This window comes from Folsomia candida, unplaced genomic scaffold (assembly GCF_002217175.1).
Source record: "Folsomia candida strain VU population unplaced genomic scaffold, ASM221717v1 Fcan01_Sc002, whole genome shotgun sequence".
Taxonomy (NCBI): Eukaryota; Metazoa; Arthropoda; class Collembola; order Entomobryomorpha; family Isotomidae; genus Folsomia; species Folsomia candida.
The window spans coordinates 10,065,754-10,084,470 of record NW_019091194.1 but is presented as its reverse complement, the minus strand read 5'-3'; the positions used below and the strand labels follow the sequence as shown (position 1 = coordinate 10,084,470).

Genomic DNA, 18,717 nt, shown 5'->3' with positions numbered 1-18,717 from the left:
TCTCATTCTAAACCGAATGTATTTTATTTTATTGCATTCTCGTCGTCCCTCATCCCTTTAAATTGGAATCCGAAGTCAATAATGCAAGTCAAACGCACCCCATCCATCCACTCGAGAAATCCCAAATCAAACCATCAAACATTCGAATATCAAAGTTTTGAAAAGTGTATTGTATTTTATTTAACTTGTAACTTTTCCATCTCACTCTCGAGTGCAGATGCTTCGATGGAACTCATGGATTCCGTTTGAAAATGCAATTTCTTTGTTGCGCCGTTTTGACTTAGCCTTCCTTCAAACAAAAGTCGAGGCATTTTATTCCTTTCACCCTTTTCTATTACCGGCATGTTTCAGCCCGAGTTTCACATTTTGAATCTTGACCTTAAACTCGAGTGAAGTTGCACCTAGGTTGGAAAATAAGGGAAAAAACACTTGACTCACTCTGATTTATATGACACACCCCAGCCCCATAAAACGCATAATGTGTGTACGGTTATTGAGCAAATAAGAGACGCCCTTAAACAGATATGCTAAATACTACTACTATGCACTACTGTGTAAAAAAAATATTAAACTACCAGCCGCTAGCCCAGCCAAATACTTGGTATCATTTTACATATATGTAATAACGGCATTATTTCCCAATACGCTCGTTTGCCATATACGATAAAAATATAATTACACGAAAAGTAATTATATACATACGTAAATGTATCTGCTAGGATTGGGAGGTGTTTACAGAATTGGAGAAATATGAGATAATGATGAGAGCACTTTGGACGACCAACCTTCGTACACGGCTGTCACAGCACATCAGCTCATATTCAATCTTTAAAAACAAGCCCAGCCTTAATCGTGTCATGTTTGTGTGTTCTGCTTATTATGCGTTAAGGATTATATTTCTTCCGGATCTGTCTGCTGTCTGGTCCCATCGACGAACCTTTTACGTGAATTTTAAGCTAAAGAGAAGGCGATCTAAGTATTTTATGGAATGATTATAGATGAGTTTGTTGGAAGGTCGATTTGCAATCAGTTTGTGAGGTGACCAACATTAGAACTCATACACTTGAATTATTTTCACCTGCAAGTACCACCCTTTATGGCTGACTGCATTTCTATTTTACCCAAAATGCTCCTTTTTTCTCCATTTCATATTTCTTCTTTCTGGTAATCTAAATCCAGCCATTTTAAAGATTTCATGCATGGAAAAGATCAAAGTAATGAAGTGTAACCGAAACCCGGACAGATTCTATTCAGTCTTTTTTAAAAGAAAATCTTGCCTTCTGCACACATTTTCCCACATATATGTAGTAAAAAAGAGATTGAATAACCGGTTGTTTGGAGTTAGGAATGTTGGCAGAATAAGACCAAGCCAGCGAATCCGTGTTTTCTGTGGTGGTGAATTTGCTCCATCTGTCGAACTCTTGCATCACGACTTTCATCCCTTTATTATTTTATTCCCTTCAAAATTTACCGAACTTGCTTTCCTAGTTTTCTAGCTTGTGGAGCTCAAGGGCTGGTTAGCTATATATGAATATTTTCACCTTGCGACTGTCTCATCATGTGTACTTCTGTGAGTTGCTTGACCGAATAAATTCACTATGCTTTAAAAAGCATGCATGTAAATGCATTGTAATAATTCGAAAGTTATGCAATTTCTTCCCCACGAAACAATTCAAATCTCCAAACTTTATGGCTTTTGCATTATGATGAGCACTTTTGTGATTTGTTGAAATTCCAGTCTCGTACTATTTCCCAAAAAGAAATGCATAGGCGGAGGAGGAACACGGTAGTTGTGAAAAGTTGAGATTTTATATATTTGTATGCATGAACTTTTTCAAATCAAAAATGAATGAGTGTCCCAATTTGAGAATATGTTATGCTGTTCGCAAACACATTTTACGGTGCGGTTTTATTTTTACTGTTTTTTTTCATTCCACGTGTATATAAAGTATAAGGTCAACATGGAAAAATCGGTCTACTAAAGCAAAAAATGAAGACATATGTGAGTATATAAAGTTAGAGTGACGATTAGGTACATGTATTCTTACCAAAATATATTATTAATGATTTTCTGTATTCACAGTGTGAATTTCACACCTTATTTTGTCCATACAGCTTTTGGAGGTTAAGTCCTCTAGACTAGAAAAGTTGTGAGTCTAAAATTAGCATAATGTATATAAATGCTCAAAAGAGTTAATATATTTATTTCAAAATCTAATGTCATACTAAATATTTCCTCCGTGTCATCTACTTGTGTATTTACAAAACTTTATTATTCGAGGGCTTTATAAACCTTTTTGTACTAAAAAAAACTATGTCTGATTACTCAGCAAGTGAACAAGATCGGAAGTTGTTTTAATTTTTTCGTACCTTTCGGCGTCTTTCGTCTAAACTCTTTGATTCCCGTATTCGCATGCATGCATCGCACCATTGGATATGACTGTCAGTTCAGTTCAATTTGTGAAGAAAAGTAGATGGACAGAATAAGTAGCATGGTGTCATGTCATGTCAGCTCCAATTCTGTATTTTTTGCTTGAGTTGCTGAAAACAGAAACCGAAATCAAAGTGAGAATGATTGACGGAATCAAAGTAGAAGAAGAATGATGTGCTTTAAATAAACATGAGCACTCATCATCATGCTGATTTTTTGTTTTACTTTGGTATTCATCAAAAGTCATCACGATTTTATATTCTGTTTACTCCTTCAACCGCCTGGAATAGTTTAATCTTGTGTGACGGGCATATATTCTCTTTTCCTTTGGGAAGTTTTGTATATCGAAGCTAAATTAACTGTTCAACAGTCAGCCAAAAACATTGGACTTAAGCATGTCCATACGAGCTATGGTCCACTTACATATTTGATGACTTGGAACTTTTACTTTGTTATTGCTGACAAAGGAAATCTGACGACCAGTACAAACCAAAGTCCAGTTACTCGCCTAGAATCTTAAATTGTTCTGGCCTTTTGTGCAGTGAAGAAGCAAGTGCTTTTAATTTATGGCAAATTGAAATGAGTGTGACTTATAACTCTAATTTTGCATTTATTTATTAGAACATATCCAATGTATACATACGTATGATTGCGTTTAATAAATGCAATCGTGTGACAGTGGCAGCGGTCACAACACTATGAAATGCATTTTTTAATCTTGTTGAGTTGATGCAAGGAGGCTACTAGGCTAGAAATGCATGCACTCTGTCAGATCATTAACCCACTCACTATACATCATCTCAAGATGAAAGTGGAAATTCTGACAGTTAAATAAACACCTTTGGATTAGATCAGATTAGGCTAGCGTTATAAGATTGGATGCACCCCTTCTTCTCCAGTTGAGGTTTAAGGTACGATAAGTGGAAATGAAATGTCTACAAAGAATTTTATACACGAACTTATGAGCATTCAAATCCAATCCCAAAAACCCTCCCGCTGATTGAAGAACAATGGAGTATTTTTTACTGTAATATTTTCCCTTCATAATAAGCATTTGTTTATATTTGTATAGTGAAATGTCTTCCAGGGTGACCAGTAACAGGATAAAAAAGTTAAACATCCATCGTTCTTTATGGATTTGGTTGTGCCACAGACGGAAGTTAATCAAGGAGCATTTCCAATCTAATAAAAGGGACGCATGAGACAGCCACTCCTCCAAAGTCCGGAGTGAAGATCTGTCGTGGTTCCAAGTCATTTCTGCTTCCCTGAGGCGAGATGAGATCATGTACATTTCTCACTTTAAGTGTTTTGTGAACCATAATAAGTCACACTGTCGTATGTACGACCAAGACAAACATACATGGCTTCCACTCCCGTAGATATTTTTTTAGTTTTCAAACCAACCTGTGTTCTTGATAAGATAATTTCCGTTATTTACATGCTCAAAATATTAAAAATCAAGTTTTTCTAGACGAGAAATATTTTTGTGTAAAACAACAAATGTTATAGCAGATACTTGCAAAGTATAAATATGCTCCGACAGCAGGAAAACGAACGATGAGTCACAACGTACGATTAGCACATAAAATTCGTTATTAGTGTACTTGATCGCACTTCCAATTTTGTATTGGATTAACGTTTTCAAGTGCGGCTTTGTGACACTGTCTTATCCGATACGGAATCTGTTATAACAATTTTTTATCAAATTATGTTTGGACAATGAAGGGTGATCTTTATGATGATTCCAGAATAGCATTATAGTTGGATTACTGGTTGGATTTACTGGGAAAAATACTGAACGGCTGGGCTAAAATATTGGGCATTGGGGGATCCTAATGAGCCCTGTTGTACATTATTTCCTTTGAAGTCCATGTCCAGCCCCGATCAATGCGAGATTCAATTTTCTTTTGTAAGTAATTTATGAAACTAACCAACTCATAAAAATAACTTATATAATGACAATTCTCCTCCTTTGGGTTTGTGAACATGGTGTTGTCGATGCCTTTTTGTCCCCAGTGATAGCGTCCCTTTCAGTTAATGTAAAATTTGATTTTAGCAGCAGTATTTTCAATCAAACTGGAGCTAAAATAAAAGAATTTCTTTTGTAGCAGGGTGGGAAGAGGTCCATTTATTTGTATGAAGATGATGATCCCACTGATAATCATTGTGCTTTTTTATTAGATTTTCTCGAAAACGATAGATTCATCGTTTTGGGGGCAATTTTGGTTGTGATTATAGAAAAAAAGTAATGTACTTGTCATGTCGGGTGACGGTGATGTGTTTCCCTCCTGGCCCCTCGTTGAAACGAATACAATGCATTTGATGTTTCCCAAAATTGAAAATGTATCAAAACCCAATTTATTGGAAAAAACTCTGTAAAGAGGGTGGGATGATGACACGCTCACACACATGCAATGAACACCGTAGGGATCACAATAATTGAAACTTATTTACACCTAGAAAAATCGGCATATAAGGTCACATTGTCGCTACCGTATATTGTGCAAATGTACAAACATACTGTAGAATTTCACAATATAAATTAACTTATGACAACCTAAACGGCATGTCGGATGCAGGTATATTACGAATGGCGTAGAAATATGTATCAAGTACACTTTCGCAAAAAGCCATCGCTAGTCCAGTCCATAGTCCGTTGATGAATTTCCAAATAGGACGCTGAAAACTGTACCTGTTAGCACAAGACATTGAAAATATTGTGCCAGATAACAAATAGAATTTAAAAGGTGTCAGTCTATTCTTCATTAAAGCTTGGACCACGCTCTTAATCACCAAATAGATTCCTCCTCCCACCATAAATCTCGCTACAATTAGGAATACATGAGATTTTTAATTAATATTCATACAATGGATGGATATTTGCGGGATTGTCTGTTCAGCAACTGCATATCAATTGAACTTACTTGAATATCGAAAAAATACAAAGACTCTGATCCAAACGCAAGCTGATATCCTCTCGAGGGGAAACATATCTTCTATTTCATGGCGAGATGAAGGCCAGACATAGTGGAGGCTGTCATAAATTCAAAATAATTGAATTATACAATGTAAATTGATTTATAAACCGTAATGCCAAGTCGAACTGACCTACCCATAAGAAATGTCTTGAGAAATGTACGAATACAGAAACATGGTGACGCCACCCACTGCAATCGAACAGATGTCCAGCTCCAATAACACGTCCAGAAATGGGAGCGCAAAATTGTTGCCAAATCCTTTCCATATAAACCAAGTTTCTTCATATTCCGATGGCAATGGCTTGAACTGGAAGGGAACTGGATAGTACAATTTGTGGGGGCGAAATTCCCTGAGTTCTAGGGGAACGTCGATATCCGAAATGTCCTCTGCCGCCTGTCGCAATGTGCGGAACATTGTTGGTCTATTTTAAGTGTATTCTGTCGATGAAGTGTGAGTCGTAATGTGAAACAATTGTGCATATAAATACTGCAATAAAATGAAAAGTTATTGGTAACTACCAGCCAGGATTCCTATGTTGCTTGCCGTTAAGATTTATTCTGTATAATAATATTCAATATAAATCAATTATTTGGATTTGAGGGGGGAGGGGCAGGTAGAAAATCTGGTGTTGGTGACTTGATTCAGGTACCGTTCCGAGGTCTAGGAGGTAAGTTATTATTAGGAGTTAGTAAGAGTTTAACTCACCACACTCTCTTAAATAAAGGTTTCACAACGTGATTTTCTTATGGTAATGGTTTTGAAAATAAATATTTCAATTTCACCTAACTTGCTTGCTTGGATACCAAAAGTCGAAGTTTGTTTCGTTTAATAAATTTTATGAGAAAGTCTAGCAAAGCATCTTCCTAACAATGAAGACGAATGAGCTGCTATTTATTCATTCGCTTATTTGCTAATTGTTTTATTGTAATAAAATCCCTCGTTAAACTTTCTAACGAATTGATGTCTTTGTTTATTAGTTAAATTCATTAAAATATGATAATGTACATATATTTATAATACATCCTATCTTGTTAAAATAAACGCATGCATAATTAATAATAATTATATAATCTATTGTAATAGAATTTTGTAAGGGGTCGAATGATCTCGAAAACTTTTCCAAATTAATTAGATGTTTTCCTACTCCACCAGCACTGGTTGTGTTTTTTGTTAGTATGTTGTTTTGTTGAACATTTCAACAATGTTCGTTTACATAGATGACTGAAAAGTCAGTCCTCGAGTGCTTCAATAAAAATTGAATTCCAGGAGCACAGGTAGCATCTCTTTCATATGCCGACAACAATTCAACATAATGTTGATGGGGGTTGGAGGCAAAGAGTTAAATCTATATCCGAGTATCAACTGAATGTTGAAAGTTTGATCTGGTTTTAGATTTAAAAAATATATACATAGATGCAAGTCTCCAATAAGATTACAACAACAAGAGCATTTTCTTGCAGCACGACTTTTTATGTGATCACTGGACGGAATGAACACCTGACCCCAAATAAATTGAGAATAAATCAGCAGTTCAAAATGTTTCAAAGTTGTAAGCAGATTCATTCAAAATACCTCCTGGAGAACCCCTGCACAATACAATAGAATCTGAAATTTTGATCTAAATTGCACGCTCCAGTTTCAATTATTTCTACAAGATCATCGACACGATTATAGCAGCAGCACAAAGAATGCTGTTAATATCACCTTCTGAATTCAAACTTGAAGAACTGCATGATTCCAAGCTGATAAATAATGGGATGAACTATATAAATACATATATGTAGTAATAAAAGTGTGCCTGTTGATTTGGTGTGCATAAATTAAAAAATGCTCAAATATTATCCCGAAATGCTGTTTTCAATAATAAAAGGGGTACAAAGGTCATAATAATATATTCGCAGATAAAATTAAATTTTCAATATTCATTGTGATGAAATCGTAAAAAGTGGACACCGGAGACTGCCTCGTCATTTAAATTTGATGTTCATCAAATGCAAATGTTGCATGAATGAATTCTAAATGTAATTTGCTGACTTAGTCCCATGTCAGATTGCACTGAAAATTATGCAAACAATATGCAGCATCATCGGCTCCTAAAGTATGACAACAGAAGTTTGGTAATTATTAAAATTGTTATATTTCACGGATATGTAAATACAGTGAGTTTGATACTTGCAATCGAAACTGCATATATAATATGCTATGTGCTATATAATATTTATGATATGGACGCTCAGTTGGCGTATGCATGCATACTTATTTCAATAATTTGACCATTTTGAGTTTGAGCCTTTTTTCCATAATTATCCGTCCCAGTAACTTGGGTCAATCTCATAACAAGTCAAAAACTCACAAGCATCAGTCCAGACCAGAATGCTATCCATCCATAACTCTCACTTTCATTCAACTGATTTAATAATATGCTAAACCTATCCGTATTCGGTTTACAGCTCACCCAGTCTCAACAAAGGATCATTGTGCAGTAGGTGAATGATGGTGAATGTGACACAAACTGATCCGACCTACCCAACTGCTCCCTTGTTAATTCACTCCGATTAATTTTAATGAAAACAATCGGTCATGCATCCTATCAACCATACGCCCAAACCATGTCTCGTGTCGTGCCCTTTCCGATATGCCCAGCTGTTGGTTCATTTATTGAACTATTTCCCATTGGTCCTACATGAATATGTAGGTATATATGTTAAGAAATACGTATAATCTACGTGCATATGAATACTACGAGGTCGAGCAATTATTTCATTTGAAATATCCAAATATTAGACAATTAAGACTATTATGTCAAAATTACGTCAAATATTATGTCAAATATTAATTAAAAGTCATGCATACATTAGCAGAACAATGCAGATTTTGCAGTAGTGATTTAGCCTGTAATATAATATTTCTTGAACAATATATATCAATTTCATCCTCTTTTAGGAATTCTTCGCGATGCACTTCTTTTTGTGAAACCAATTTACACACGAAGGAGCCAATGTATGTACCAGTTATTTTTGCAATTTGTGCCTCGGTAACCACAAACTTTGGACTTGATTACTCCAAGTAGCAATGTCGAGGTGGTACGAGAGGAAAATGTGCTGAAGGAATAATAATGCTTGTAGGAGTCGTCGGCGTATAATTAGCTGAATTGATGTCTCTTTCTAACTACACTCTTTACGACTTTCTACCCCACGTCCAATTCCGATTTCCAATTACATTTCCTAATTACATGGTTCCCTACAATAAAATATAACAGGACACTATATACACATTCTACATACTTACATCCATCCATACATATGCACCTCAACCTGCCTGCCTATGTGCACCGCAGCTGTCAAATGGTCAACTGCCAAACATTTGCTAAGTGTGTGCAACTTCCCAAAGCAAACGACATTAGGGGTCATTATTTCTTCTCCACAAATCGACATAATGTGTGTAAAGTAAACATGCACATAAAAGTGTGTCTCAGCCGTAATGAGTACACACCCAATATCAATAACTGCCACATTTAGGCACTCTCTTTAATAATTATTACTCGATTACCCCAAAATTATGATGATAATATTTTGACAAATGTTTATAGCAAAACTTTCCATGTCGACTTGGGAAGTGAAAAGTGGATTTTTATTTTTATTTGAAGTCGTAATTGATCACGCATGGAGTGAGTGGTGGTGGCGGCGGTGAGGTGTCTTAATGGTGCTCCCCCGTGCTGTAGGCCTTAATCATCGGGTGTTAGATAGGCTGTTCTGCTTGAAAGTTTGATCGCTTACTCGCGTCGTCGTCGTCGTCGTGGCGTCGTTGGGGACGTTGGAGGAGGAAGAGTGATTAATGGAGAAGGGGTCACGTGCTCTGAATTCTTAATCAGCTTCTGCCCACCATCCCACGTTCTAAAAATTCCCTGTACGTAGCAGTCAGGGAGACAGTGCGTGCAATGTTCAATTGAGGTCCGATAGCAAATAGATGTTTCCGGTGGGGAGTTGTCAGACTAGGACAATTCATTACTATTTCGGCGAAAGGATATGAATGCATACGGTCGGGGAGAAAGCTATTTGGACCTTTTATTGTGCATCATAGAATACTCGTGTAAAAGAATTGTTGCATTTACAGACATACCCTAAAAAAGTTTAGTTCTAAAAGATGTTCTTTCTGCTGTCACTGTTGTTTTTATCCGTACAACGTTGCATTACAGACTCAAATGAATATTCTTTTAAATAATAAACGGCATACGTTCTACTCAACCATTCACCGCAATGTTCAACCCCGCGTATGTACGAGATAATGTATGTACTCTCGCATAAAGGCATTATTACATATTATTATGGGGGAAAGTTTGAGTAATTCCTGTTGTACGGCGCACTTAACTTTCATTTAAGCAAATAGCAAGGAAGGAAATGCATAATAGTGAACACAAGAGAGCTGTACATCGCCCCTTTCGCCGCTTCTGAGGAGAGATGCAGAGATGGACATGAAGCTAACTCAAAGGGATAATTGACCTATGAATGATACATTGAGAGGAAATTGTCGGTATAGACGAACCAACCCTTTGCCAACTACATTAACTGACTGACTGCTGCTAACCCTAGTCAACGGACGGGCAAGTCAAACTGAACCTGTTAAGCATACATATTCGTCTGTGTGGCAAGCAGGCTTCATCTCATCAATTACTGAAACATCAGATTTCATTCACGAACAATTCACTTCACTCCACTTTCTAGCTCAAAAGTTTACCCCTTGAGCCATACCGGATAAAGATAAAATCCAAACAATTTTGGCTACATAGAATTTTTAGTTGGGTGGATGAAGCAGTTCAAAAATAGACAATCCCCATTTAGGTATTTGCAACCTGGCTTATATTTAAGCAGTATCGTTGCTCTGGACTAAAGTGCCCCGGGAGACCTGTACTAAACAGATAGGATGAGTGAAAGTACACCGAAATGGACTGAAGTTAGATAGTCATCACCGAATTGCATCTCCCCTCTCGCAGGTAGACTGATACATACATATACGTACATAAATGTTCGGCCTTCCCAACGAAACCCGATAACCCGACCCATCTTGTGAAAGTTGGATTATTTCACTAAATAATTTCAATCGCCAAGTTTGTCTAATTCAACACTTTGTTGACGCATTACCTTATAACTCAAATTCATTAAGTTATTTCACAAGTTCAGTCTAACTATTCATACATGGTTGGAAATTTAGAAACCACTTGCAGATCCATGTAGAGCAGCCTTCGAGAGCTGAAATTCTGACAGTTGTCAATCGATATGCATGTTTCTTTCTTGGAACCTTCAATTGCATTGAATTATGTTATTGAAAGCTCTGCTGTTGTTTGCTCACTACACACATTGCATACAAGAGATAATCCAATGTCCAAACAAATCAAACAACCATTACGAGTTGCGCCCATTCATTAAAACCAGATATGCACTCCGCAGTCCCAGCACAATAACCTTCATATAACTGAACAAGAAAGAAATGGAAAAATCTAATCCTCTGCAAACCACATTCACAACGAGTATGTCAACAAAGTGACATGACAGGTCCACACTTCACCACAATTAAGTGGCGTTGTGACATTGTGCGAGAGAGTGGTGAATAAACGGGGTAAATTTATGGCCTTCCGCGGTAATATATGCATGATAATTAAAATACGCACCAGAATATGGGAAAGTCTCATAATTGAATTTAACTGGGAGAGGGCTTAATAGCAAAACCTTGTAAAATCAGCATTTTACGAGATAGGGGAAATGTTTATTAATTATATTTGGACGGTGATTGGCAAATGGATTTTCATTGGCTGAGTGAATGAGGTTTTAATTAGTCGGTTTTATTTCAACAAATTAATTAAAAGAATTCGCTTTGGTTGAGATATGGATTGGACAGGGAGAGAGACAGAAGTGAAAGTGATATGTAAATGCATAAGTGATGGATTACTCTGCACTAAATGACGTTCACTCCAGTTTCCACTCTGATAGAAACGAGATAAAGTGTGATTGATGTAAGGTTTTAACATTTTTTAGTTGGAAAAACTTTTAAAATTTTGTCATCTAGAATCGAGGTCACTAAAGTGGTCATGCCAAAGCACAAAATAAAGACCACTGAAATACATACACGAGCTCTACTGAAGCATTCATAAATTGTTTGGGCTCGATTGTATGCACCATTTTTTGAAAGGATTAGGATTAGAATAAATTCTCTCCGGGTGAGTTATCCTGGAAGTACTATCAGCATCAAAGGAATTGTGCAATTAGTTAAGTGAGTTGGCCCATAACAAACACGTATAAAACTTATTATTGCCAGGTGAGGATGCAGGGGTACGAAAGGCCGCCTGAAGTGAAATGAGCAAAACCCTTGGTAATCATTAAGCAATCCCAGAGGAAAGCAGCTTGTTGTTTATTAACAAGATGTTAAATATATTTACCTACATTTCCCCTGAATATCAAGTGGTCCGTCATCCGATGAAGCAACTCTGGAATAATAGATCAGGCTCAAGATCTGCTTGTTCTGAAGGATGAAAAAATGAGAGATTATTTATTTGTTTGGGGAAGAAGGTGAAATATTTTTCTTTGGTGCTCATTTCACTAAAGTGCTTGAGGAACAGACAGAATTTGTAATGCTTTGTACACGAAATTATGTGTGGCCACTTAAGTCCATCATCAGAAAAAGAAAACCAGGCTTTGATGATCTTAAGTTGTTTATGGATTAATTTGCTCCTCAAAATCTAAAGGGCATGAATATCATTATTATTATTCAAAACTCATCGCAAAAAATAAATGGTCGATGAGAAGAATTTGTCCAGCAGCAGATGTAAATATGAAAATCATTATTGACATATTTAAGAAATGATAAGTTTTGTACGGGTTCCATGTAACTACATATCTTTAATAGGACTTTTTGTAGAGTTATGCTTCCTATATAAATTCAATGTTGAACCAGAATGAAATTGAACCGTTCTTTTCATTGATGATGCGTAGGTGAAAATTTATTTCTTCAATTGTCGATGATCATGTTGCCACTCTTTATTCCAAAGCACATTTTCTACTTTTTTCTAAAATTCATACGAAAAGATGTGAAAAGCTACGACCGATGCATTATTCAGTTCACTTTATGGACTACCACCACGACCGATGTCTTTCCACAGTCAAACTGCCTACTGCTGCAATCACCATTACATAGAAATATATGTACACTTTTGCTGTTCAATTCAGTAAAAATCTATTCAATACATTCTTGTTCTTGCCCTTAAGTAAGCCCAACAATGGGTCATCAAATCGTAAAGTTGATATGCGTCCCTTTTCACCAAATTATCCATTACTCGATACATTACACCTTTGGGAATGCACAGTTGTTGATGGTGACACTCCTCTCGAAACCTAATACGTTCTTTTGACCATTCTCCTGACAAGGTGTGAGTGATCCGTAAACACAGATTTTCGATGTGCCTTTGACGGTTCGCTTTTGTTCTGGTGGGTGAAGAAGTCTGCCTTAAATCGGAGGCTTATACTCTCCTTTGAATCGTGAATTGTATTTACGAAATATTGAATGGAATCATTGGTCCTAAAATCCTTTCAATTCTTTAGAATCGTTTTTGCGTACTGCGATTGGTAATAATAATGTCGAGGTTAAGAATCACCAGGGGGAGAAGGATCCTCATTGCTCTTTTCAATATATTTTCCCTTATTGCATAAGATTGAAGGAATAAGGACGTGTGGCTCCAGGTTTATTGGTGTTCAGCAAGTAACATGAAAAGTACATGTTTTCGGGCCTTAAGTTTCTATTGAAATTTGAACCAAATTTTCTGAACTACTTGTTGACAGTTTTTTTATCAAAATTGAAGAATGAACCAAACCATACAGACCTATTTATAAATAATACTTTTTCAAATCTTTTTCGCCTTGTTCAAATTGTTAAATTCATATAATGTCGAGTATATTTGCTAAAGATGAATGTATATTAAACACCTTTTCTTAAATTCGACTTTGTGGAAGGTTGGCAAAGTATTCACCTGGGCAATTTAATACTGGTGAAATTTAGGGTGTGAGAAAGTAGTTATCCAAGTGGATAAAACAGTTTAACCAAATGGCTCCTGTATTTGAGAGTGGAATGGTTATATTAGCAGTACAAACTCTTCCACGTGCACAATAAAGAACGATCAAGCCCAACATAACATCCACGCACCATTAAGAATAGCAACAATTGCTCATGCAATGTCGCATGAGATTGGACTTCGTCATTTTTAGCACACAACCAATTTCGTCGTTTTTCCTCCATGCATCCATGCTTATAGTTTCTACTTCTTGTCCACTGCCCACGTCCAGCTGCTCCACAATTTTGTTTCTGCGATTGTATCCTCGTACTTCCATTCGACACGTAATAATACCCAATTCAATATAAAATGATGTATTCATTACATAAAAGACATGGCTTTCCTTCATTTTATGGACAAAACAGAGCACTGGGAATTCGAGTTTTTGTGCGCAGCGTATAAATTGGTTGGTTTCGCTCCCTTTAATTCCATCCACCCTGCAATTTCTTATAGCCGCAACATGGCTTCTGGACTGAGTGAAATTTCTTTCTTATTACGTCTATTTTATTTAATGATACAGTTTATGATGATTGAACCGTATATGGAGGACGAGTTATTAATGGAATTAAGGACAAAAAGACCCAACACCTACTCCAGAACCCAAAAGGACGCCGAAACCAGGACGATACGATTTCGTTCTCATGAATTATTCTCATTCTCCTCACTTCACCTAGATACCAGGAGCAAATGACTCAATTTATGTGCCTTCGCACCGTTATTATAGGGTGAAACCCTATTATGGATGTGCCTTGTCCGTCTGTCTGTCTGTCTGTCCGTTCGTGCTCTAACTATTGAACGGATTCGAATTTCGATATGCGGTTTTCGCCATCGTGTTTCTAATTTTAAAAGTACGGGCAAGTTCGAAGATGGGCATTGTAGGTCGTAAGGTCACGTCGCCACGGCGACGACGCCAACGTTCAAAGATGTCGAATTTTTTGTTTCGACCGTTTTAGACGTATTTTGGGGCGGGGATTTCAAAAATCGACATGGTTTTGACGTGCGATGACCGTGTGACCGTGTAGACGGACAAAAAATGTCGAATTTTGTCTTTTCAAACGTTCTAGACGTATTTTGGGGCGGGGATTTCAAAAATCGACATGGTTTTGACGTACGATGACCGTGGGGATGGTATTTACGTAAAATATTTCCCTTATAAAAAGTTATCTCATGTGGTTTCACCCTATTGCTACATTTCGTTTGCAACGGTTTATTCTCACTCACTTTGATACGGTGTTGGTCCTGCTCGTAATAAGTGTTCCCCATGAACACTGGAGAGCAGTCATGATTTGATTTTGGTCCATTATGTGTCGGTGGAGAACCTGGAACTTTAAACAGATTTTAAGCTAATTGGGGGAATAGTAGTAATAATACATAGTACTACATATAGTAAGAACGTGTATAGCTAACAAGGGAAGGTCCCCGACTGCTTATCGTGTCCAGGGTACCCACTATGTTTTTTAGAATCTACTAGGACCCCAGATGAAGGATTCATTAATATTTCCGTGTAAAACTCATATTTGGCGCCATGGCGTGGCGCCAAACTTAAAAATTTGCATTTTCGACCAATTTCAAACCCTCGTAACTTTTGCAGTTTATGTCGGATTTTCAAATTTTTATGCTTAAAATGATCACAAAAGTCGAATTTTTGGAGAAAAAAATAAAAATAAAAAATTTCTAATTTTTGAGATATTTTTCGCATTTTTTCGACGAACCCCCATTTCTAAGAAAATTTCGAAATTTTGCGAAAAGTTAAAATCGATGATTTTGGAAAAAATTTCATGGAATACGAAAGTTGAACTCCTGGTCATGATTTTTGCCAAAAGTTTTTAAAATCCGTCCAGGATTTCAAAAGTTATGGCGGTTTCAAAAATAAAAACATTCAAATTTGGCGAATTTGGCGCCACGCCGTGGCGCTAAATATGAGTTTTACACGGAAATATTAATGAATCCTTCATCTGGGGTCCTAGTAGATTCTAAAAAACATAGTGGGTACCCTGGACACGATAAGCAGTCGGGGACCTTCCCTTGTAAGAAGATATTAGTTTCGGTGGTCTGTGTGGGACTTCCATGCATACCTGCATAAATACGCATTCGAAAAATCTCCTCCCCGTTCTTTGTTCTTGGAGAAACAAGGATTGAAATTTAAATAGATTAATGGACAAAGTTTAAGTGACCCGACTCATTTGTGAGTTTACCTGCTGGGAGATGATGGCGGTGTGACCTCATTATTTATTCCAGGCCAGAGCTAAAGTTGAGTGACGTATCTTTCTAACTCTCTCACGCTGCAATTTGTCCCAAAGTGCAACTGAGCATTCATAATTACCTGCACATACCAATCCATTGCGCAGGTGGCAACAAAAATATCCAGAAGCTACTCTTCCAAACCGAATAGCTGAATGATCATCTGCAGCACAAATGGTAGTCGTATACTCGACTATTTCAATATAAGAACTAATAAATGCGTAGAGTTTTTAACACATTTTCTTCACAATGTGTCTTAAACGTCTTTGGGTAAAGCTAATCTTAAGCATGTACATATATGAAATGCAATCTGGTGATATACATCCACAAACTATGCATGGAACACAAAATACTGTGGTGAGTCATGATATGAACTCCAATTAGTTAACTAGTAGTACTTGCGTATTTGACACGAAGAACAAAAGAATATCCATAAACTGTATACGATACAGCGATCACGTATGTAAGCAAGTTACTTAGCAGAAATTGTAGAGGTTTTCGACGGTTTTACGATATACTTATATAATTAATTGCACCACACTATTCATTTATGTTAAATATATATTACTAAAAATGAATGAGAATTATTTTAGCATTGGAATACTGTTGATCTGTTTTAAGGTAAACTCCGTGAAGTAAAATTCTGCGGTAATTCATATCAATCTTCGTCAGAAGTACTGTGAATTACTGGTAGAGAAAACAACAAAATTTCCATATGCACATTTTTATTGTAAAATAATTATTAGATGCACATACCACAAAACACAATAAATCTAAATAGTAGGAACACAATACCGGTTAAAGCAATGGAAACTTTAGGCAACTGTAATTGAGTATAAAATATCGTTTCCACTCGTCACAATTATGTACATATGTATATATTTATATCTATCATATAAATCAGTCTTAATTGCTCAATGGAATCTAACAAAATAGCTTAATTTTTAGACTACAGCTTATTTTAGGACAAACCAAAACATTTTTTTGGTCGCGTTGTTCTCTTCAAGAGAATCTATATATTTTCTAAACCCACATAGAAAAATTCCAGACATCATGACAATTGCTCCGACAATGCTTATCAAGTCGGGAAAGGTTTGAATAAAAACCATTTGCCATAAAAACGCAAACAGAACGTCCGAGCTCTTCACAAGTGCGACAGGGCCTGCATTATCGCATTTCAACGCAAAAATGAGAAACAACTGACTTCCACAAGACAACAACCCAATTGCAAACGCTTTGAGTATGTCAATGTCTTGCGAGGGGAATTCGAGAACATTGAAGCCCCACGCAAGAGCTCCAGCCTCAGCCGTTCCAAACATCCCAAATCCAACTAATGTGATACAATGATGAATCTGATGCAGGTGTCGAATCATCACAATTGCCATCGCCATAAAAATCGAGCATCCTAAGGCCAATCCAGCACCAATCTGCAAGTAAAATAGTTATTACTCCTGGTTCATGAGGAGCACAAGCATTAATTTGTGATAATATATACCAATAACTCCGAGTTAACTTCGCCTCCAAAAATAAACGGGGGCCTCGATACTGCAACCAATATTTAAATAAATGGTTAAATCTTTGTTTAAGTTTCCTACTGTACAAAACACAAACATGAATCCACCCAGGTGGAGATTGCACATATTAACACGCATGTTAAATTATTATTTTATTTGATGAATTGCCATCAATTAAGAATTATTATTCTGCGTCTGTCATTGATTGAACAACTAATAAAAGTGTGAAGCGCAGTGCATTTGAATCAAACATATTTAAAAATGCACTCCAGTTATTTTTTAATTCAGTGCAACTGCTCTTGCTTCATTTTCATACTACGAAGAATTTAATTATCATGCCACACAATGCACTTTAAATAATTCTTACCAATCCCAACCCCACACAAGGTCACCATTGTTGAGAGAAGCATAAACAGTCCTCCAAATGGCTCACCCAGAAATACACTCGCGAAAATAGTTACAAAAATCGGGTAGCAGTTGCAAATAACAGAAGAGTCTCCTAATGGCATGTACTTCAACGAGTAGTACTGAAGCGTTGCTGCCGTACATCCAAAAAAGCTGCGAAACTGTAAATTTTGTAGACGAAAATAAAAATACGGTTACAATCTACAAAAAATAAAATAAAAACTAACCGCTAGAGAAACGAAAACTATGAACGAATCATATCTTATAGGCCAAAACGAGTCTGTAATTGACTCCTTCTTAAATGCGTAGTAAATGACCACAAAAATTGAAGGCACTGAAATTGAACGCGTAGTAATTTATTTAACGTCTTGATTGCCTTATAATATGTGCGACATACAAAATGTTCCAGCAAATCTCCAAAATGATTTGGTTATGGGATGAAATTGTGTCATTCTTGACACCATCATTGTTCCCAACGAAAGCAGACAAGAAGAGATGAAGCATAGAAACATCCCCATAAAACTTGATCTGATATAGAGCTAAATACGTTCAAATCGTTCATATATAATTATTGTTTTGTTAATTAAGAGATACGGAAATAAATATAATTAGTTTTATTACGCTTAAAAAATTGGCATACCTTCATGTTGATTATATTTTGAATGTTTAAGCACTTACAAGAATTTCTTTTGTAACCGGATTAATTATTATTAGGTTCACTTAACTTGAATGTTTCACGAATATATGTAAACAATGTGATATACCGATTTATGTGTGTATATGTATTATTTTTAACATCCGAAAATTGAAAAGACTTCCTGCAATCACCTCACGAGACAACGGGATATTCACAAGTGGACAAAATTAGTCTTCACCAAAGTCATTTATCATTAGAAAAAAAATGTCTTAAAGGATGTGCTCTTGATGTAAATTTATAATTCAGACGTAAGCAGCCAAAGGTGCTTTACGCATATTAAACTGTCTTCCACGTAAACGACTTCAAGTTGCAATTAACAATACTAACGAACGTATGAGTTAAATCATTCCGTGGA

General features: G+C 36.4%; 1 protein-coding gene and 1 long non-coding RNA gene across 2 annotated transcripts; both read right to left on the bottom strand.

Moving 5' to 3' along the window:
• Positions 1–1,883: 1,883 nt before the first annotated feature.
• On the bottom strand, positions 1,884–2,486 carry LOC118434232. Its single transcript, XR_004833847.1, has 3 exons — positions 2,371–2,486; positions 2,049–2,139; positions 1,884–1,978 (listed from the first exon to the last, which is right to left on the bottom strand). It is a non-coding gene; the product is annotated as an uncharacterized LOC118434232 (long non-coding RNA).
• Positions 2,487–16,454: 13,968 nt separating this feature from the next.
• Positions 16,455–18,717, bottom strand: LOC110844634 (solute carrier family 35 member G1). The gene is made up of 6 exons (XM_022090880.2): positions 18,306–18,717; positions 18,063–18,204; positions 17,893–17,999; positions 17,628–17,826; positions 17,242–17,291; positions 16,455–17,173 (listed from the first exon to the last, which is right to left on the bottom strand). The coding sequence occupies exons 1-6, from the start codon at positions 18,309–18,311 to the stop codon at positions 16,703–16,705; spliced, it is 975 nt and encodes a 324-aa protein (XP_021946572.1). The 5' UTR covers positions 18,312–18,717; the 3' UTR covers positions 16,455–16,702.

What these genes read in the sequence shown, in the direction of transcription:
- LOC110844634 (XM_022090880.2), bottom strand. An exon ending in CTTGTGTGGGGTTGGGATTG is followed by an intron (nt 17,292 to 17,627) that starts GTAAGAATTATT and finishes TATTGGTTGCAG; the next exon opens with TATCGAGGCCCCCGTTTATT. An exon ending in AAGTTAACTCGGAGTTATTG is followed by an intron (nt 17,174 to 17,241) that starts GTATATATTATC and finishes TTTTACTTGCAG; the next exon opens with ATTGGTGCTGGATTGGCCTT.